Source organism: Rhinopithecus bieti, unplaced genomic scaffold (genome assembly GCF_001698545.2).
Source record: "Rhinopithecus bieti isolate Rb0 unplaced genomic scaffold, ASM169854v2 scaffold_17653, whole genome shotgun sequence".
Lineage (NCBI taxonomy): Eukaryota > Metazoa > Chordata > Mammalia > Primates > Cercopithecidae > Rhinopithecus > Rhinopithecus bieti.
The window spans coordinates 162027-185871 of NW_016809173.1; the positions used below are offsets into that span (position 1 = coordinate 162027).

At 35.5% G+C, this 23845-nt stretch overlaps 1 protein-coding gene across 1 annotated transcript in view; it reads right to left on the bottom strand.

Annotated features, from left to right (window-relative positions):
• Positions 1 to 23845, bottom strand: part of LOC108539850 (protein kinase C-binding protein NELL2-like) — a gene marked incomplete at its 3' end in the record, with an annotated part of 294591 nt that overhangs the window by 157477 nt on the left and 113269 nt on the right. Inside the window, exons 7-10 of the mRNA XM_017888791.1 lie at positions 21821 to 21893; positions 21620 to 21702; positions 20611 to 20739; positions 19365 to 19467 (exon numbers count right to left, since the gene is read on the bottom strand). Coding sequence (XP_017744280.1) covers positions 19365 to 19467; positions 20611 to 20739; positions 21620 to 21702; positions 21821 to 21893 — 388 coding nt within the window. The remainder of the gene's footprint in view (positions 1 to 19364; positions 19468 to 20610; positions 20740 to 21619; positions 21703 to 21820; positions 21894 to 23845) is intronic.

Consider the following 23845-nt stretch of genomic DNA (forward strand, 5'->3'; position numbering starts at 1 on the left):
CCAGTTCCAGCTTCCTGGCTGCTTTGTTTACCTACTTAAGCCTCAGCAATGGTGGACGCCCCTCCCCCAGCCTCGCTGCTGCCGTTTTGGTTAGATTACAGACTGCTGTGCTAGCAATGAGGGAGGCTCTGTGCCGTGGGACCCTCCCGGCCAGGTGTGGGTATAATCTCCTGGTGTGCCTGTTTGCTTAAAGCGCAGTATTGGGGTGGGGATTACCCGATTTTCCAGGTGTTGTGTGTCTCAGTTCCCCTGGCTAGGAAAAGGGATTCCCTTCCCCTTGTGCTTCCCAGGTGAGGCAATGCCTCGCCCTGCTTCAGCTCTCGCTGGTCGGGCTGCAGCAGCTGACCAGCACCAATTGTCCAGCACTCCCCAGTGAGATGACCCCAGTACCTCAGTTGAAAATGCAGAAATCACCGGTCTTCTGTGTTGCTCACACTGGGAGTTGGAGACTGGAGCTGTTCCTATTCGGCCATCTTGCTCCGCCCCCGAATCTTCTTCATTCTTTTCTCAGTTGCCACTCTCGTAGGTTCATAGCAGCCAAGAACAACAGTGCGGGTCAAAGCATTTAGGAAAACCTTCTGTTATGTTTCCATGTAATAAATATACCACACATATCCAGAAACATAAGTCTTGATAGCAAGTAGGAACATATTTTAAATGGAAAAATGAAAATAACAGGTTGTGTTATCTTTTGTGAATGCAATTAAGTTATCGTTTGTGAATGCAATTAAGTTAATGACTTAACTGAAATTCTGCATTTCTAAAAGTGATCCAATATCAAAAGAAAATTATAGCAAGAGTCATTATAAAAGAGTAGGCAATATTCAAGAAGGTGTTTGGGTTCTCCCTAAAGTACTACTGTCAGAAGAAAAAATAAAAATCAGGATTTAGCAACAGTCTTTCAGTCCAAAAGAGCAGAATAAAGCTTCTGAAAGGACCTCACAGAGAAGATTAAATTACCACAGAATTTCGTAAAGAATTCATTGAATGCTTAAGCAGGCTTCTGTGGAAGTCAAAGGGAACCAATCAGAAAATTGGGGTCATTAAGGGATGAGAGACAGGGTAATAGGAGCTGAAATATAATTACAAACTAAGTGGAAGGGGGAAGGAAGAAATAGCAGAAATATATGCTGTTTTGGTTTTGGATTAATCATTTTTTCTTTAAAGACATTTATAGACTAATTCAGTTTTTTTTTTTCATTCAGTGATATTTTGTTCTTTATATTCTATTTTAGAAATGATGGCCTCCAGGGAGTGGCTCAGGTGCTGGAAGTATCTGAGCCTTTGATATATATTTCACATATATTTAATTGGAAACTTGAATCATACTTTATCTTCCTTCTTAAAATATTCATTAAAATCTAGTATTTAGCTATACAAATTTGTGTATGTATTACATTTCAACTTCATTTCATTTTCAAAAAGCATGTCTGTAAAACATAAAAGCAAGAACTGATAATAAGCTTAAAATCCACATGTATTGATGACCAAGGTAACATTTCATATTTTCCTGTGTTCCCTTTTTTCTCTCCCTCCCTTTTGGAGTCTATAATTCTGAAACTTATATATGTTGTTAAGCCACCCTTATCCTGATTGCTTTCCTTCTTGGTACTTTCAATTTCACATCATTAGCATTTATTACTTCCCATCCACCCAGACAGTAAGCTCTACTCAGGCCAGAGATTTCTATCACTTTCTCATTCCCTACCTTGTCCCTTGCCCTTTGACTACTGCCTAGTACATGGGAACACTGAGGTATTTGTTGAATGAATGGATAAAAGAACATCTGGATAAATTCTAACTGGTTTTTCTTTTACTGTTTTTCCCCCTCTGCCTTTACCATCCACAATATTGTCTATGTGGCTCAAAATGCAGCAAAGTAAAATATGGAATGGGTAAGCTGCAAAGTATTTTTGGGGAACAAACCAGTGAGTAGGTCAGTGAAATGCCACATAAATAATGGCCTAGGACTTGGCTGTGTTGACCTCACATGCCCTATTTTTAATATTTTGTTTCAGGGAATAATAATAATCCTCACCTCACAGGACTATTTTAGGGATTTAATGAGGTAATATATATAATCTGTATATATATATAATGATTGCTACAGGGCTGGTACATAGCGTTCTGTAAATATGAACTTGTATTACAATGGCTGGGTTGCAGCCAGTTTTCTATTGCTGGTTTAGAACTTTAAATATCATGGTGAGGAGTTTGCACCTAATGTATTTGTAAGGAATATTTTTGTTAAATTTTCGCCTAATGAATAAATATTTTGAATGGCTAAATTTTTGTTTCACACCCGTCCTAGGCCACATTTCCCTCTTTCAAAATTCATATAGAGTTGCAAAAACTAGCTCACATTTTGAGGTGGAAAAGTCATTTCTGTATTCCATATTATAAGCAAAGATAAATCCCAAATGTATTTAAACATTAAAATGATATCAAGTGAAGAATTAAGAGAATATTGGGAAACATTTGAAAATACGGGGAAAGAAAGCTATTTTAAAGCTATTTGAAGAATTCATAAAGGAAGAACAAGATACCAGTTTACTCTTATCAATCTAACAATACTATTTTAAAGTATGAAGTTCAGTGTTAGTGAAGAAATATGCTAACAAATCTGGTATAACTGGATATAATTTGGTAGTTTGTGGCAAAAGAATTACAATAATGGATAGTCTCTGACCCAGTTATTGCTTTTTCAAACGTTTACTCTATGGAAATATTAATAATCCGATACTTAAAGGTAAAACATGAGACATCACGCTTTTGTTTCTCTGTTACCTAATGGAAATGTTGGAATCATCATCAGCTTCCTCCTCTGTAGTCTACATTCACACAAATGCCAAGCATTTATATTACTAAAGCCATTCCTTTTATTTCCACTGCCATCATCCTGGTTTAAATTTCTTTAGTTTTAACCTAGACCACAGTCCTTATGATATTCCAAAGACTTTATATGCCAGGGATTCCTAGAAGCACCAGTATTGTTAGAATTAATATGATTTAGAGGTATATTGGAAAAAAGATAAAATGACTGCTATTTATGGAAGATATGATTGACTACCTGGAAAGAAGAGAAACCCTGAGTAACTACTTAACCAATAATTGAGTTATAAAACAAGTTGACCAAAATCAATAGCTTTCCTTTGTGCAAATAATAAGCTATTGACAAGTATAAACAAATCCATTCTCTCAGCAATGAAAAATATAAAATACTGTGAAAAGCACTGCAAACCCACATTTTTTTCCATCAAGATTTACCATCGACAACTCCGTGAGGCAGTTAATTCAACAAGAACTCAAATATCTCTTGCTTCTTTTCCCCCACTTTGTGAACCAGCCCAATGAACAAGATCCATTCATTTGTTTTGAACACTAACGTTTCCAATGCATTGTGACTCTCCTTTCACACAACTACACACATCCTACCAACCTCCTCCTCACTGCCAAACTCACTCAGTTCTCTGGAATTCTAATTCTACCCTTTCCATAGCTTCAACCTCTTGGCCTTTTGGCTCTTCCTGGATCCTGTTATTCCAGCAAGAACACCACATGCCCCTTGGAGTCCCCAAATGGTAGCTGCAAATTCTTTTACCACCATGGATACTTCATATATACCATGAAATACACATCTGTACTTCAGAGTCAGAAGATACAGTTGTTGTCACTTTTCTACGCCCACAGAAAATACCTGCCCTTTGAGGTTCCTGTTATTAAATTCCCTAACTACATACACACATGCACATGCACACACACATTCATAGACACTCCCCTTCATTCATTGCTGACTTTGAAATCTGGGTCACAGTCTCTCTCTCCATCACAATGTCTGCAACATTCTGAATGATTCTGACATCCATGTGATTGACCTATCCTGCACCCTGGCCTTTTGACTCCTTGGCTCTCCCCTCACCTCCACTTTACCTGTATAGCCACAGTTTTGTCATCACTTAAAACTACTCCACCTCTAAAAGCTCTCAATCAGACATTTTACTTTCCCATTCCAGCTCCTTATTCTTTCAGTTGGCCTCCTTAACTATTCCCACTGCATTTATTCTTCAACCTTGTTAGTGCTTCCTGTTCCATATGAACTAACTTCCTCCCTATTGATGAGCCCTCAACTATCCTTACCTTATGCTCTATCCAATATAAATATCTATAAGTCTCAAAGTTTAGTTAGTTTTTGATACCATCATAAACTTCTTTGTCTGGAGATCAAAATTCTAACAATGGATAAATCAATCTACTTTTCTTATGCCTACATCTGGGTTGTAAAAGGTTAGGGACAAATTGTATAACCAGATGGATGAATAGCACAACTTCTGTTTATCAACTTTATCTGGGTCCTCAAAACTTTCATAGGCTGTTTTCAATACATTGTTAACTTCACCTGTGACTCTGCCTCTTCTCTCCAGTAATTCACCTTAGGTCTCACTTCATAGAAAAAAAAAAAAGCTGTCAGACATAGACTCAACTCCTTTAACTTCCTTTCCATCAAACACACAGTTAGCTGCGTCAATATCCATCCATTTCTCCTTCCCTTCCATTTCTACATAGGAGGTGTCACCTCTTCTAGCAAAGTTCGAATCCTTCAATTATGCTCTGAATCCTGTGCTTTCTACTCTATTTACACTATCAGTTAATTCCTCTCTTATATGTTCAACCTTTCTCTCTCTCCTTCTCCCTCATTTTCCCTCTCTCTCTTTCTCTCTCAAATGCTAGTGAATACATGCCATCAGCATTTAAATATTGTTTCTTCCTATTCCTTCCCATCTTAAAATATTTTTTAAAAATCCTGAACCCTACATGTGCATCCAGTAACTACCCCATGCCTCCTCCCATTCACAGCCAAATGTATTGTGAAAAGCATCACCCCATCTCCCCCCACTCCCCACAGCCACTCTAATCTGGCGTCCTTTTCCAGGCCACCAAAATGCTTTCAAAAGACAACCATCTCCACATTCTGAATCTCATAAAAAATGTTAAAAGCATCGTTTATGTCCCCTTAGCACCTTATGTTACCATGTATCACTTCCTACTTCCTAAAATACTCTTCCTTTAGCTTCCTTGGTACAATAATACTTCTGATTTTCCGTGTAATTTTCTGGCAACTCTTTCTCATGTTATTTTACAGGCTCTTCCACTTCTTATAGATTTTAAATGTAGGAGTGCCTCAAGGACTGGTCCTTGCTCCCTTTTCCTCTCAATATATTCTCTTCTTAAGTGACTTTGATCATTCCTATGGCTCTGGTTAGCATCTACACAAAGGACTCCCACATTTATAGCTCCAGTTTAGACCTTTTTTCTAAACATCCGACTTATGCATCAAACTTCAATATTTCCTCTTAGATGTCTATGGGCATCTCAAACTCCTTACGGCCAAAAGTGAACTCAAAACCTAATTGCCCTCTAGTATTCTCTACTTCAATAGTATAATCATCACAGCCATCCGTCCACTTTGCACAAGTCTGAAATACGAAATTCATCCATGATATGTCTCTCTCCCTCAGTCCTTGGAATCCAATTACTATAGGCAACCTATTCTGCCTCTCATATATACGAATCCATTTGCTTCTTTCCAATTCCACAGTCATTTCCTACCCCAAACTGTAGTCTCTGTCAAATGGACTAGCATGAATGTCCCTAACTAATGTTTCCATATACCGTCCTGCTTTTTCAATCCAGTTCCCACAGTGGCTCGCCTATCAAATTATAATACTTAATCATGTCATACTCCTGTTTAAAACCCTTCAAATGCTTCCTAATGCTTTGGGGATAAATATCAAAGTCTTTTAAATCACCAAAACAGCCCGCATTATCTGGTCACTGCTTCTCTCCCCACCCTTATTCCAAAATACTCTACTTAGATCCCCACACCATTCACTGTGTTCAAGTCACAGTAGAAAGATACAATATACTATACATCTAACTAGATAAGATTTTCTTTTTAATGATGATAACACCTTTTGCTGGTGTGGGTGTTGAAAACAGGCACTTTCAGATGTTGCTGAAGTGTAAATTGATAAAACCATTGAGAACAATATGGTAATACGTGCCAAAATTTTGCATATTTTGTACAATGTTCAACCTACAAATTCCCCTTTTTAATACTGACCTGAAAAATACTGTGGCAGTATTTTTACAATAGTGAAACCTGGAAACAAATGAACAGTAAATTTGAAAGACTTTGATGTGTATCCTCAAAGCATTAGGAAATGTTTGAAGGGATTTAAACTGGAGTATGACATGATTAAGTATTATAGTTTTGATAGATGATCCAGTAGCACTGTGGGAACTGGGTTGAAAAAGTAGAAGGGATATGGGGACATTAGTTAGGGACATCAATACTTTATCTGGTAGAACATAGTTTGTTTCATCTGGCGAAAAGTTCTCTTTTGATACAGGAAAGTACACACACACACACACACACACACACACACACACACAGAGTATATGAAAACTCATCACTGTTTTCAGTGCAATCTAAAGAGACTGTCCCAGCTGAGAATTTTTGGTAGTTTCTCATATGTTTTGTGTGATAACTAGATCATTTGGGGAATTTTTTATCCTCAAACTATTCAAAATCTGGAAATTGTCTTAACTCAACCTGAGTGAAAGTTTGCAACATTCTTGACAAAATAAAGAATTTAGAAAGGACAGTCCTTTCTATTCTGTTCAGGATGAATAAATCAGAAACAAAAAGGGGAACATAACAAATTAGACAATAGAAATGCCAGATGGCTAACAAACCTCTTAAACATAACATGTCTAAATTTAACTTGATCTTAGTCACTCTCCCAAATCCAGCTCAATTACCAGCCTTTCCAGTCTCAGGTATCAGCAACTCTGTCCTCTTACTTCCTTGATACAAAAACCTTGTAATCATCCTCAACTCCTCTCTTTCACTCATACCAGTTTCTTACCATTAAAATTCCTGTTGGCTCTACCTTCAAAATATAGTACATCCAAAACCTAATCACTTCCCATAACTTCCACCTAATGAAGCTACCATAATTTCTTCCCTGTATAACTTCAAAACCAGACCTGCCTTGCCTAAAATGTGTAACCAGCAACCCATTGCCCTTGGTGTAATAATAAAACTCCTTAATTTAACCCCATCCTACCTCTCCAGGTGAAACTCATATTATGACTCTCTGCACAGCAGTCACCGCTGCCACCATTCACAACATGACACCTCCCTACACAGAGCCTCTGCATATTCAATCTCTCAGCTTACACATTCCTCTTTCCCCTCTTCACTAGTTAAATGCTATTTTTTGTTAGAACTCAACTCCAACATCTTTTTCTCAGGAATACCTTCCCTGATCTCCCTGATGGTAGAATTTTGCTTATTTACGGTGCTTTAACAACACCTTAATACTGCACCATTGCATTGCATACTTGATCATTACATGATTACGGAAAAGAGATTTGGTGGTAAAACACTCATTTCACCTTTATTTCACTTAATTTGTATATGCCTAGAACAATCATTCCATATTACTATTTCTAGATCATTTCAAGAAATATTCTCCAGCTCCTAAATTCATTCCTAGGCACATGGAAAACCCAACTAGGAAAATTAATCCAATTCTTATATCCCACTTCATATTCTACTGACTGTCTGCCCCAGCTCTAAGTCCTTCCGTATTTAGGAACTGTGGTCTGAAGAGACATTAATACATTAAATAAATCAGTGAACAAGTACAATGTGCATCTTGTTCTATACCAGCCCACTCCCTCCCTTCTTTCCAACTAAGAAATAAAAGTGACCTTTCTGAGATTCAGGGCCTGAGAAATGGTGGAGGTAGACTATAAGCATGAACATAGATGGGTGAATTATTAATATTGCTTTGCCGTAAAAGGTCCTAAGTTGTGGTCAAGAAAGCTCATTTTTTTATTGGTTTAAAAGCATGATGCTTACCCACAAAATAGTATGAAAATAATATGTTACCAACTGCATTTTTTCATCTTTCTCAAAGCGTAATAAAGGATTAGCTTCCTAAATCTAATAATAATGATTTAGGCAAAAAAACAAATAAACAAACGAAAGGCTCTTGGTTTGTGTTTTCTTACAAATAATGCTACAGTAAATTACAAGATCCTAAAACTGGTTTAAAAGGCTTGACTAGGTTAAACAAAGACCAAGAGAATATACAGAGCCATCTGCAAACACTTGCTTTTAGCATCATGAGATATATTTGTGCGGGCTCACTAACTCCTTGTAAATCACCATCTTTAAAATAACCTCAAGAATCAAGTGGTACAGAGCACAATTCTAAGAGGGTGGATTAATGGGAGAATTTTTACAAAGGAGAAAAGAGAAGTTAAGCTTATGGAAAATGCATTGTCCTAAAGTTTTCTAATGCTGTAGTGCTTTTATTAATCTTCTTATCCTTACAAGATTTACAATAAAAAACCAAAGACTTCAATGTATGTGGAGTACCAATAGTTAACAAGTTGGAAGAGAACAGTTTAATTTAGCATTGAGATGGCACAATCTTTCTCAGCAGAACTACCCAGCATAAACTAAAACTATTTTACGGGACTACACCAAGCGACAAAGGCCTGGGAAATTAGACAGATGTGATTTATTCCACAAGTATTCAGAAAAAGACCTCATCTAATACAAATGTAAAGAAAACTTTTTCAAAAAGCTTTTGGGACCAAAGAAGAATTCCACATGATCACTGACTTTTAAGAATTCCAGTTAATAATCAAGGTAGGTCTAAACCTTTTACATAGATACTTTTAATTTTAATTCAGTGTGTTTTCTGTATTCTTTATTTACCAAGAACACGTAAAATCCAACCAGAAGACATTTGCTTTTGAAATTTCTCTTCCTGAACTATCCCAGAATTGATAGTTTCCATTCTATGTATGAAGTCTTACAAAGTAATGAAAAGTTGTGCTTTCAATTATAGGCCTACACATTTCATTTTAATAAGAAATACTAGAAGATTTACTTTTGATTTTTCTCTCTTCTCTTACTAATCATACAGAAATAACTATTATAAAATCACATTTCCTAAGTACTTACATAACCATTGAACATATGGATAATTAAAGTCCTTGATATCTCCAGAACATCACAAACTTTTTAAATTCTCCATTTAAACTAATTTTCTATTTCCATTGATGAAATATGTTGCAAATTGTATGAGACAGTGCACAAGAAACACTGCATATGTTTAAATTGTGATGCTGCCACTTTACTAGCTGGCTTATCTCAGGCAAGAGAAGTAACCTCCCTAAGCTTCAATTTCATCTGTAAACTGGAAGCCATTATGAGAAACAAGAGAGATGATTCTTGTTAAGCTCTCACACTTTTAAATGTCAGCTTAAAATATCCCTAAAACATATCCTGACATCTTACTGCATACTTAAGATCGAAAAGAGAGAGAGAGAAAAAAAGCAGTATTGAGCTCCTGGACAGTCAGGGATGCACACCTGTTCACTAAGTCCTTGCTAATTGAAGCATGTTCCACGAACCAGCAGTGTTCGCCTCACCTGGGAACTGGTTAGAAATACAAACTTGTAGACCCCACCCTGAAACACTGATTGAGAATTCTTATTTTAACACAATCTCCAGATGATTCCTATCCCCATTAAAATTTAAGCAGCACTGAGCTAAGGGACGTGTTCCTGTATACAGACCTTACAGCTTGTCTGAAAAAAAAATTCGAGTCTCAGCAAAATTACCAATGTTACGGATCATGGAGGTCACTTTCCAATGGTTAAAATTATAAATATTATATCTGCATATTATCTATTGTGCTATATGGACTTCAAATTGTCTTTCTTGGGTTACTGAGTTTGATGTACAAGTATTTGTGAGACATCTCTTTATAATTTGCAATAATATTTATAAGTGAGGGCCATTATGAAGGCAGCTGGGAATTTTTTTTAAAACTCACAATGTAACTAAAGTATAAAACAATCAATAACTCCAGATCTGAGCCTTAAATCCTAAAATCCTGATGTGGCCTTATGGCTTAACTCAAATTCCAGAGACCATGCAGCCAGTTCCCTAATATAGACAACATTCTAGCAACTGGGGTGAAACGGGTGTGAACAGGAGCTGTTACCATTTAGAAACAAAATCTAAGTAGAGGCTCTAGTATATAATATAGGTGAAATATATACTGTGGCTCAGAGTGGGATTGCAGCAGCTATTCTGACAAATACTTTACCAGCTTAACATTCCTAAATTGGAAGAAGCTCCATTCTTACCACCACCAACTCCAGGAACAATTTTTAAGGTAATTTCATGTGGTATTTTTTATAGTTAAATATTTTTAAATTAGGGGCCAGCTTTTGCATAAAAGCAAATGTGCTTAAACTGTACTCCATCTCAACCATCTTTAAACTGAAATGTGTCTGAATTGGCAGGGAGCAGTGGCTCATTTCTGTAATCCAAGTCCTTTGGGAGGCAGAGGCGGGCAGATCACTTGAGGTGTTTGAGACCAGACTGGCCAAAATGGCCAAACCCCATCTCTACTAAAAGTACAAAAATTAGCTGAGCATGATGGCTGGCACCTGTAATCCCAGCTACAGGAGGTGGAGGCTGCAGTGAGTCAAGATCATGCCACTGTACTCAGCCTGGGCAACAGAGCAAGACTCCGTATCCAGAAAAAAAAAAAAAAAGAAAGAAAGAAATGCATTTGAATTCTGCTTTATCACAACCATCTCTAAACTGAAAAAGTGAATTCCTTTCTGTCCCTTCCTCATACTAAGCTCCCATATCATTATGTTTTATTTCATTCCTAATCTATAATAATTTTATACCATTTATAAATACGTACAGAAAACTGAAGGCTGCACATCATTTTCAAGGTAGCCACTGGAGAGGCCAGTGCGGCTGAGTTGTGGTTTTGTGCATTTGGTTGAGGACATGGAAGCCACGGCTTTATTCTCCAATGGGAACTATGTTGTCCCTTTACTTTCATTGTGCAGCTGGGGTGTCGGAGTTACTACTTTCCACGTAATTGCCAAAATCAACTTCAAAGATGCTTTAAATTGCCTATGTCTCATTCTTCCCTATTCTTATTTCAAAAATGCCATTTTGTATTATCTCAATTGAGAAGAAGATAAGTTCATTTTTTAAAACAATTACTTAACAGCACTGGAGATAAAAAGTTGCATTTTCTGCCTAAGTGTTTTTCTTCTCTCTTAAATTGGGTCTCCTATAAATGATACCTAGATTATGGCTCTTTTGCTTTGGTATAAATTTGAAATCCTCTTACTTGTTTCAAAGCGTTATGGTACTAAGAAGGAGGACTAGCCTTCTGATCACCTAAAGAATCCTATTTTGGTCCCCTAGAACTGTGCTAGACAGTTTGATTTAATTATTATTGCAGACAGATTTGCATAACGCTTTCTTCTGAAAAGTCTTAGGACACTTAAGCAATGTCATTATATGTGCAGAGAAATTCTTTTGAGAAAGTGTAATGGGACATGAAAAATAATAAAATCCACAAAATACATTTATTCAAGGATTTTAATAATGAAGAGAAATTGCAATTCAGAGTGAAGAACTAGAAGCTGAGTACTCTCTATTATTTTTAAATAAAACATGATTAAATAGGCACAGTATAATGCCTTAGAGCCAGAAAACAGTATCCATGTTAAATCTACCGGAAAACTCACTTTCATATCAGAAAAAAGGGGAGGTCAATACATTCTTATGCCATCTGTGGAATTTATTGAAGAAGCAGAACAGCAATTCCTTTAACAATAATTTTATATGAGTGCACCAGACAACATTGTTTGTGGTAAAACAAGAACGTTTGGGCTTCCACTGACTATCTCTCATTAAAAGATCTCCCATTAATTGCCATTTTCTTGTCAAGGTTGCTTGGGAAAGAGAAAAAAAGCCCCCTAATGCCTTTTCTAAAGATCTAGTGAAACCCAGAGAAACATGCTGTTTTCAGGCTTCCCTCAGCACTGCCACCTGGTGCTCCCTTGCCAAAGGAAGAAAACATCTGGGACCATCTGCCCTCCAGCCTGGGTGACAGAGCGAGACTCCGTCTCAAAAAAAAAAAAAGAATAATTTGGCAAAAACTGACAATATTTAAAGTGTCGTAGTCTTTGACACAGCAATTCCATCCTTAGCAACTTACTCTATAGATAAAGCCATAAGACTGCACCAAGATTATGCATTAATGGCTTCCTGCAATATTGTTTCTCATAACAAATATATAAATGAATTAGAAACATCAAAATATCTTTAGAGAGGGAAGAAATAAAATAATAAACTAAATGGAATAATATGCAACTATTTTTTATTTAATATGAAAATATCTCCAGTATATGTTATTAATAAAAAATAAAGTTCAGGAAAATGCTGAACATCATTTATAATACATAAAAAGCCTAGACAGGCAATGTGAGTAGATGCATGAGAAGTCATCTGGAGGGATACACAAAAACCAGAAGTTCGGAGGAGAAAGAATAGGGAGGTTTTTATGGTTCATTTTATATCTGTTTGCATGGTTTGCATATTTATTATACACATGCATTTTTTTAATTAAAGCATTAAGAATACTGAACTAGAATTGGGAAGAAGGAATGGTAGACTTAAACAACTTACACTATCCAGGACTAGAATACAGGACACAACAGCTAAGTCACTGTGACATTGTAATCCCTCTGTGATTCTGCCCTACATTTCCCTGGCATTCCAGCTCTGCTATGAGTTGACTAATTAACAGTAGATTTATATTTTTCTAAAGATCATTAAAATATATCACATGCTGTTTCATAGTAATTAATCTGAAGGCTGTACTGTTAATTATTCTAGCTTATTAATATATTGCCAATTCAGTATTTTTCCACTGATCTGACATTTATCAGTTTTTATAATGTTTAAAAGGTAGCAGCATGCCAACTGCCTTTTTAAAGGGTTTATTTTTTTAATTAAGATAAAATTAATGACAGTACAGTATTTAGGAAGCCTACAAGATTATCTTAATGAAATCTCTCTTTAATAAATTTAGCTATTTGTCTTTAGAGAAAACATTCCCTATCAGAAGCTCATTATCTTTAAGTAATACACAATTGAACTATTTTTCTTGCCCATTTGTCACATATACGTATAGAATTATAGAAGTGTTCTAATTCTATGATTTATTCAATGTTATTTCAAATACTAAATTAAAGTAATTTTCGTGAGAAAAGAAGGTCCAGACCAAGGCTGGATACGTGATTTCCAGTGACACCATTAGCTTTCAGCTCATTCAATTTTTTGCTGTGTCATAAAATTCCTTATTGACTACAGACTTTCAAGAAATATTCTTAAAACAGTGCATCTGATATGTAAAACAACACACCTTTCTTTTGATTGCTACTTCTACCTTTTTCATTATTACATAATTCCTCTCATTCTATATCGGCATTCTGTTCATGTGGCCCCTTGTGTCTCTATCATACCAACTAATTTATAATTGTGTTCATGCATGAGAACCTCCAGTACATCCTGAATATTTCCCAGGCTCCCAGCATTATTGCAAAAATAGCTATGTCTATTGGTTACTTTGTTTCAAAATTATTTTCTTTTTTACCATAGCCTACATAAATTATGTTTTCCCCTCTGTCAAGAACAAAAAAAAAAATTGTTGGTGAATTATATTGTGCTGATTTTTGTTGAAAAGTCAAGAACACATGTTCAGAAATCTCTGATTCCATTTTATCAGATTATCATCCAATTTTTAAAAATCACTAAGTACTTGAGCAGCAATCATTTAATCTCCACTACCCCTACTTTGCTATGCATTTTAAGGTGACAGGACTAGAATCGTCTATACTGATGTGCAAATAAAATAAGCCTCCCAAATTACCACTTCTACTAAAAGCAAGAAAATTGTTCTTTCGAAAAATATAAATACAAAATATTTACTCTTACTTTTTATTATTTAATATTAATGAAAGCAGCCCATAAATAGATTAAAAAGGCACTCATCTTCGTTAGTCACCTGGGAAATAACAAACTTAGGCTGTGGCACAATATCATTTACCAACATCATTTGTCAGAATGTTACAATTAAAAAGACTAAAAATGCCAAGTGTGGGTGAGGGTGTGGGGCAACTGGAATTTTCGTACCTTGTTGGTAAGAAAATAAACTAGGATAACCACTTTGGAAAACTGTTTGGAAAATTGGTTTTGCCATAGAGTCAAACAGTTTTACCCCCTGATCAAACAATTCCACTGTTTTAAATATATACCCATCAGAAATACATACATAACTAAGACCAAGAAACATGTAAAGAATTATTCTAGGAGTACTCTTCACATAGCACAAATTGGCAAACTACCTAACTGCTGTGCAACAATAGACTGAATTGTGGTACATAAACACAAATAAAAATATATGCAACAATAACTAAAACTGATCTGCAATGGACATTACAATGATGCAATAAGTATGAATGAGATGCAGCTACATTTTTGATCTGCATCAAAAATATGGATGAGTCTCACAAAGATGATTCTGAGTAACGAAGCCAGACACTCAAATCAGTACATAATATTGAGATATTAGTTCTGGGTTTCAACCTTGATTAAGATACGCCCACAATATTGGGGAAGAGAATGGCCTTGGGGAAATCAGGACACAATTTGACAGAAAAAAATTACCTTGCATTACATACTATTTGATCTTAGTAACGTCACTTAATCTACCTGGCATTATTCTTCTATAAAATGAGGATAATGAAACCATACCTCCCAAAAGCAAATGGCTGTTTCAAAGAACCCTTGAAGTCCTATGTAGCTTTAAGATCTAACGAGATCATTTCACTACTTCGTAATTTAATAAAAACATGGGTGTCCCTTTTAATAAAAAACAGTAATAATAGTTAACGTTGTTCTAAGCACTTTACATTTATTACCTATTCAATGCTTACACCTTATAAAGTAGATATAATTGTTATTTCCATTATACAAATGAGGCAACTGAGGCCATGAGAAGTTAAGCAATTTGACCAAAGTCTCACAGCTAATAAGTTGTGGAGTCAGAATTCAAACCCAGAAAATCTGACTTGTAACTCACAGAATTAACTACTGAATATGCAAAGATATTACAGTAAGTCCACTTTAACTAAACCAAGATGGCTTTTAAAATTAAGTTTAAAATAATCTGATGTCTAATCAGCACAGATTAGAGATTTAATATATTTAATTTAATATAGATTATTAAAGTGTAATCTATATTATATAATGAAACTCTGACCTTGCTCAACCAAAAGAATGATGATTTTTATTTATTCATATAATTCTGGACTCTGAGGAAACACCACTTTAACTGTTGCTACTAGGCAAATACCAACCAGTTCTGATGGTCACATTCACACTCCCTGTATTTGAGAACTTTCTAATAATGGAGGAAAGACATTACAGCATCAGTTTAGATTTGCCTCAGATTCCCTATTTTCATCAACCGCCTTTCCTGTGAAGCACAGCTCTGTATACAAGCCTGAATCTACAATCAACATAAATAAATAAATAAAGGCACGTATCCATGTAATAGCATGAATATTCAGAAAAACTAAATTGTTTTATAAATTCAGTGACTTTTGGTAATGTTCAATTTCCTAGAATTTCAACCAATTATTTTCTGATAATTCTTTTTTTTTTTAAATCTAGGTTGAGATTTTATGTACTTTAATCATATCTTGACGTAATTCTATTTCAGAGATAAAGTCACCTAAAATATTTATGCTTTCCATTTTCTACAGCTATCTTGAATATGTGTCACTAAATTTCCCTGTTTGCTAGTTGACAGCCTGAGACCGGGATAAAGGATGTGGAGGAGATGGTGACTGAAAGGGAAGAGGATGAGTGGTGAAAGCAAACTCTGCCGCCTAAGACTCAACTAGGATTCCAAAACACCTCTGGTGAGCTTAGCTACTGGTCGATAAAAGTAGATCACTTAGATTAATTGTAACAGATTTTTTTTTAAAAAAAAAAGGAAAGCAGGCTGTCAAAGCACAGCACTTTCAGATGGAACTTCTCTGAGACCTCTAACTGCATGTTCCTGAATGGCTTGGAATTCTCCTTATTAGGAAGATGGAGATAATACCTATTTATAGAGCTGCAAAGATCAAATGAGGCACAAAGTATGTGTCTTGTAACCTATAGAAGCAATATGGCTTCATTATGGCTGTAATTACTATGGCTTTAACGATTTGGCCTTGGCATTCCTGCCTTTGGATTTTATCCTCTGTTTAACTCCAGCACACTATTTTAATGGTCCAGGCAGGAAATTAAGCCCCTCCTCCCAATGCTTTGTTTACGTAGATTCAAATAAAGAAAACTCTTGGTTTCTTCTGACTTCTTTCCCAGAACAACAACCTTGTTGCTATTCACCAGTATTTATATTCAGATAACGAGCTGGAATTGAAGTTGCTGAGGGAAAGTATAAAGGAAGCTGCCAAATAGGACTGCCCAGAAACGTGCAAACAACTCTGATGAAGCAAGCCTGAAAGCATTAAAGGAAGAACACCAAAAAGTGGCCACATGCACGTGTTTCGTGCATTTCAATCTTGGCAGAGTCACATTCAGCAGTTAGGTTATATGCTTTACCTTCCAAGGGCTTTAGAAACAGTAAGTGATTAATCTCTTTAAACAGTTTTCAATAATAATCTATTTTATCGTGTTTTGTCATTAAAAAGGCAATTGAGCAGAAGCATTTCAAAGATAGGATCAGTGTAGGGTCTAAGAAGAGGGCTTATATTCGTTTAAAAGAGTAAAAAAATAGGAATTTACTTCTACTCCACTAAAATTAGATTTTCATGAATTTTCAGTGACACTACTATGGAATTAACATAGGAAAATAAGACTGTTTCTCCTCACATGCAATGGTGACACATACACACACACACACACAAGACATCATAGGTATGTGTAACTATTGGTTTCTCCCACTGTAAATACATATGAAAATCTGTACTATTTAAGCAAGTCAGTCAAAGGATTACTATCACATTTATTTTAAGTGTTATTTGTCTTCTACAAGACTTTTCAGAAGCACGTTTTCTGGATATTGTCAGTGACTTATTTTTAAATTGTGCTTTGCAAAGACTCATTCCCAAAAAGAACCTCTAAGAATATTCACCATATGAACTAAAAGCTTATTTCCCTATGTGGGAAATATCTATGGCTGTTACTGAAATTTCTTGCTAGCTCGTAAAATGTTAAATCATAAAACTAAAATTTCAAATCTTTAAAATAACAAGCAAAACACAGGCCATGACCCTCTCATTCCTCTCTATTGCATGGTAACTCCATCTAATATCATTAAATGTGAAACGAAGTAAAAGTCCACTTTATATTATTATTTTTTGGCATATCTAATGAGAGCCTATGCCTTTTTTTTTTTTTTTTTTTTTTTTTTCATTACGTTGTGTCTGCTCACTGATTCTCACTTCAGCTTTAACTATTTCTATATGAAGCAACAGTTGGTTTTCAATCATTAACACCAAAGACTGCCAAAACACCTTCATTAAATGAATCTCAAAATATTTTATCATATTCATTATGTCTAACTGCATGCTTATGGAAGAATTCAGCATTAATCTGATTTAGTCTTGCACGTTACTGCCTGAATAAACAGAGACAAATGGTAAATCAGAATTGAAATTCACTTCTGACGAATCCCTCACAATGGCCCGTTATTTTAATCAACGCTTGTATTAATAACCTGACACACTTTAATGAAAATCTTCATATTCCATGAAGACAAACATAGGAATTATGGATGGAAGAAGGATAAAAGAAGTTAGAAGCAGGCCAGGTGTGGGCTCACGCCTGTAATCCATCACTTTTAAGTGACCAAGGCAGGCGGATCACAAGGTCGGAGATCGAGACCATCCTGGTAACACGGTGAAACCCTGTCTCTACTAAAAAACAAAAAAAATTAGCTGGGCATGGTGGTGAATGCCTGTCACTTCCAGCTACTCGGGAGGCTGAGGCAGGGGAATGGCGTGAACCCATCAGGTGGGGCTTGCAGTGAGCCGAGATCGCACCACTGCACTCCAGCCTGGGGACAGAGAAAGAAGCCGTCTAAAAAAAAAAAAAAAAAAAAAAAAAAAAAAGAGAGAAGTTAAGGCAAAAACTATGATTCCTTGCTATCGTATTATGAATATGAAGTCATATATGTATACATGGTCCTTCTTCCTTCCTCTCTCCAACCACCTACAAAGAAAACTATATGATATTACCACAAGCCTCCTTTTATTAAGAAAAGTCCCAGAAAAATGCAGATTATTTCTCACCAAGAAAATTAGCTAGTGACATGTAAGAAAAATTGTATTCAATCCTTCCTAGTTCCACTGAATCGACTTGACTAGGCTAATACACTTTTATGACATGGATTGTCTTCAATGTAAAGCCTAATAAAATTAAATATAAATGCATTCCTGAGGGAGTTAAATCAATGGACTATGAAGCAACTTCCTGATTTTTCTCTGATAGCTTGTCACCCTCACCAGTAGTAGCACATTGCTACTGTCCCTCTCTCCACCCCCCTGCACTTATCCCCACTTTGTCTTTTTGCGAGTATACATATAAATACACTTGCATTTACAGAGCTCTATATATTCCACAAACTTTAAAACAACTCAGTTTTCATGTATGTTACTACTCCTTTGTGGAAAAAAAAAAAGCTAAATTTTTAAATACTCTTTTTAACAAAGGTTTAAGTGAAGTCTTTTAAAGTATTAGAAACATAAAGAAATTATTTCCACTATTTATTGAATGATCTAGAACCCAGTTAAGGGTAGTTACAGATGATTCAAAAAGTATTTTCTGACATCAGAAGTGAACTGTTATATAATGACTGCTAAAAGGCAGAAAAGCTTCCACACATGGTGGTGTGAGCCTTTTTTTCCCTGAATGAAGGCCATGGCCCTTATCTACACTGGACAATCCTATAATAATGTGGACTTCTGTTGTTTGGGCTAATGGGACAGCATATCTTCTGCTGCTGAAGGCCACTTGTGTCATGGATTTCCTTGGTTATTGTGGCCATGTGGACCATTCTTAATCTATTTGGGAGACACTTACAATAAATAGTACAATTAGTGAAATGCCTTCCGGTAAGTTTCTTACACATCTTTCCTACTACTATCACTATATGGAATAGATTACTCCAAGAAAAAATTGTCCTACTGGAATAGGGGCATAGCATTTTAAAATGGAAAAGAACTAACCAAGCAAAACAGAGAAATTATTCTTCCTTTTTTCCATCACTTCTGAAAGCTATTTAGCTTGCCTAGATTAAACCAATGATGGGTGAATGCTTATTAATACAGAGCTTTATTTTTCCAAAGAAAGTATTCATCATAAAAGTTATACTCACATTTGCATTCCTTACAGCATTTGCCATCCACATACGCAAGAGCCGACTTAAGTGGGCAGTCAGGATTTGGGCAGATTAGAGTTTCACACTGGATTGTTCCATTCTGAAAAGGAAACAATATTTATAGAATTTCCATGTTGGAGTTTGGTAGTTTTCAAGAATTTTTGAATCCATTCCTTAAATTTTAAACTCTTCATGTGAAGAGAACAGAAGAGGCCATTGCCAGGAGGAGAGGTGGTGCTGACAATTACCACAAGGAGGCGCCAAACTGGAGCCAAGACCACCATCAGGAATTTGATTCCTAAAGGTGGCCAGAGCTCCCAGGTAGCTGGCTGCTCAGGCTTCCCAGACATTTTATTGACTTCACTACACCACATTCCATCTTTTACTCAATTTGACTTTTGATCCCCATTTTAAAAATTTAGGAACATATCACATTCCTGAATAAAAATTGTATCACCCACACGCACATGCACGTGTGCGCGCGCGCACACACACACACAGTTCTGAACGACTTTTGATCTTTTTATGTGCAAGATACTCTGTTTTTGAATAAACTGGATGAATTTTGAGAAATTTTTTAAAAGCCTAATTCACATAGATGTCTGACTTCTTTCCAGAAAACCAGCTTTAACAGATGAGTTCATGTGTAATTTAAAAGTTTAAAACCAAACTCACTTTGAACTTTTCTTTGAAAATGAACATATATTTCTGAAATCATAATGCAATAAAATATTCCACTTCATTAGAGAGCAGTTAGCAAAATCACATTTATTTAAACTCTATAATTTGTATTCCACCATATTAGTAAACTATTAGATTGTCCCAATCATTTAAACTCTATCATTTGTTTATATTGCTCAATCTGGACACAATATTTAATGCTGCATATGACTTAGTTTCATCAAAATGCACTCATGAAGACACAAGGGAGAAAAATCTCTGGAAATACTAAGGATAAGAGGATAGTCTTCTTTAGGAATCACTTTAGCTCATTTAAATTACTAACTTCATGTGTGTACTGATAAACTTTGTAGCATTCCTAAACCATAATCATCTTTAGAAGCTAGACAGTGTTTTTAATAATGCAACGCAGTTCTTTAGATATGACCAGGTTTGTTGGCACTTTAGTGTTGTGTCTTGAGGAAATGGGTCTTGAAATTTTCATGACTATATTGTTTTAATAAATTTTTAAAGAGTGGGAGCATCTGAGTTCCCTTAGTCTCAACTCAAATAGAAGCCATACCAGGCATGTGCAATTCTTACAGCCGTCTGTCCAGGACTCAAATTCTCGGTAGGTGGTTCCCTTCATGGTGCAAGTCCTTTCACAATAGCACTGATCCAATCTATTCATTCGCTGTTCAGCTCGAGACAGCTGTGGCACAAAAGAAGGGGTTTTACATTGTTCATTATTCCAGCAACACAGAAATGTGAAACACTCCAGCAGGCATCTATTTTTTTTAAAGTATGTGGCAGTAATAATGGCTGTCCTCATCAACTACTTGCCATAAACATATTTAAGACTTTAATTTTAAATAACTTTTTTTCTCCTTTTTGTGATAAATTTGCTCCCTGCCTTAGAAACAAACAACATAATTTATAAGACACAAATCAAAGGTTAATTCAAAACAACATCACTCAAATGCAGAGAAGCATTTTCCATTTAAAAGAAAAATGTTTAATTTCACTAATATGCTTATTCAAGCAAAAAATACAATTCAGAATTTGTGTTGTATAAGAAACAAATCATACACCATACAACACAACCATCAGGCAATCTGTAACTATTATACAAAATTATAAGTCTAGTGAAATTGTAGGTAAACCTGATATGTGCTTAAGATATTAGTAAATAAACCCAGAACTGTAACATAGTGATAGAAAGCATTTATGGGACCATTTCTTTGATACAATTCTGATGTCTATATTCTTTACACTGTCCTCCTGCCTCCTTGCTTGTAACGAAAACTAAATAAAATAAATAATAATAAAAACTAAACAATAAATCCTCCTGTAGTAAGCAGTGTATAAATTAGGTAATCTGCCTCATTCCTGATTTACTGAATCATTTGTTATACAGATGGCTAGGGTTTTAATATTTATAAGCCTTCCCTTAAGCAGGGATTTAGAGTCAGTCCTAGCAAACGGTATAGTATAAGAAGAGCCTCGAAGGTGAAAATCTATGGTTATAAAAGGAAGTATTGGGAACATGAAGGATTTTAAGCTTCCTCACTGTATTTTTGACTAGCTTTTACCTTGGCTGATGTTTTGGCTAAAATATCCTGTAGCTCCATGATTTTCTGCACAAGTCCATGGAAGTCATTGCAAGTTGGACAAGCTGGAATTACAAACACTACATTTGGTCAAGATGCATTTATAAGGGGTTCAATCTGGTTAAGTCTATGCTGACAACTAAATACATGGGATCTCCACAGTGCAAGAACAAATAGACTTACTGCGATTAAGATCTGGGCACTGAGCAATAAATCCCTGGGGCATGACAAGTAATTGCACATCTTGCATTATACCCTGTGTGTGAAAAATAGAAAAAAAAAGACATATTACTTTCATTTACTCAAATTATGTTCAATGGTCAAGTTCATGAAGGAAAATATTACAGAACACACTCACTAAAATCCCTGAGTCTTTGTTAATACATTATTTCCACTTCATACCAAAGGGAAAGAAATTCATCAGGCACAATAGATGATTACCCATGTATTCTCTTATTAATAATGTTTTTAAAGCCTTAAGATTAAATGTCAAGATATAATTAAGAAGCAATAGTTATGTTATTTTGAGAAGTTATTTTTAGTTAGCCACTGACGAGCTTGAAAATGACCTTTAAAAAAATCAACCTGATAATAATTTCTAGCTTCAGCAACTCTGAAATTGATACCAATTTTAAATTAACTTTAATTATTGGAAAGAAAAGAATAGGAAAACTGAGTCATGAAAGCATGCTCATTTGAGCATTTCTCATTTTTCAGTTGGATCTTTTAAAACTAATTTCTCAATTCAAAAAGGACAATAGATTCATTAAACTGCTATAGCAAGATATAGTGATGAGTTCTTATGAGTACAGAAAGTTTACAATGAAAATTTTTTAAATGCCAGCTGGAAATGACCTGTTCTACATAGAAAATTTTATCACATGTTTATAGACAAAATTTACATGCATACTTAGTCATTAAGGTATAACTAGCTTCCAGCTTGCTGAGCTCTTAAAGCAAAGGCCAATGGTGGCTCAGAAATGATCTGTCAGACACACCCAGCTGTCTCTTTTATCTGCCACCCTCCCCCCATTTCTTCATGGCCTTTATATATTTTATTAAATATTTTACTTTATCCATTTGAAAAATGCAAACAAAATATCTAATGATAGGGATAACAGTACCAACATGATATCAAGATAATTTTAAACGTACCTACAAAGATTTACCAGTCAAATACTGGTCTCTATGTCTTGTACATGTTTAATCTGATTAATAGCATGTATCAATGTGAACGATAAATATTTAAGTATTTACTGTGTGGGTATTACTGGATCCATTGTGTGCTTGGGCCTAGATTGAAGAAGCAAATTGTGTACCAACTCCTATCACTTAGAAGCAGCAACATAAAAACAAGGCTACTGTGTACAGTTATGTAACAGTTTGTACACTGTACAACTCTAATGGATGCTATTTACAGACTACAATAAAGAGAATGACCCATAGAGTCGTACACATAATTGACGTGGAGATTTTGAGGCCACACTCAGGCTCCATGGGAAAGACTGTCACGATTAAATACAGACAAGATTTGGGACTCAGCACACATCTGCTATCCCTTACCTGGGAAAAGTGCATGGTTTCAGGATTTGCAAGCATGGAACCAATTTCCCATTTGTGTCACTTACTATTTGCCTGGCTTTCAGCAAGTTACTTTGCCCCTCTGTGCAGGTTTATGTATAGTAAAAGAGAAAAAAATCACCCTGCATCAAGACTAGCAAGGCTACAATTAGATGGAATCATATATTTCAAGTATCTGGCTTCCTGGTAACAGATAATGTTTAAATACATTCCCAAAACACCTTTATAGAATTATAAACTTTGCTTAGAAAACAACTAAATTCACGGGTACATACTCTCTACCTTGAAATCTATGAGTTGAACCTATCACTTATCATTATTTGATTTGGTAATCATTCATTGAGCCACTTCCATGTTGTAGGGACTGTCATAGTCACTGGGGGAAAATGATTGCACTATGGGCTTGTAGTCAAGCAATTCTCTGGACTTTATTTCTTCATCTTTAAAATATGGAAAGTTAAATGACATGTCCTTTAGAACTTCTCCAATGACGAAATTCTATGAAGTGTTGTCTCTAAGTTCATACTAAAGGAAAAGATATAAATTATGACTGCTTTCTCTTTGACAGATTTGTGCACATATGTGTATTCCTTTCTCACTTTCCGCAGTACAAGGAGACCATGAATA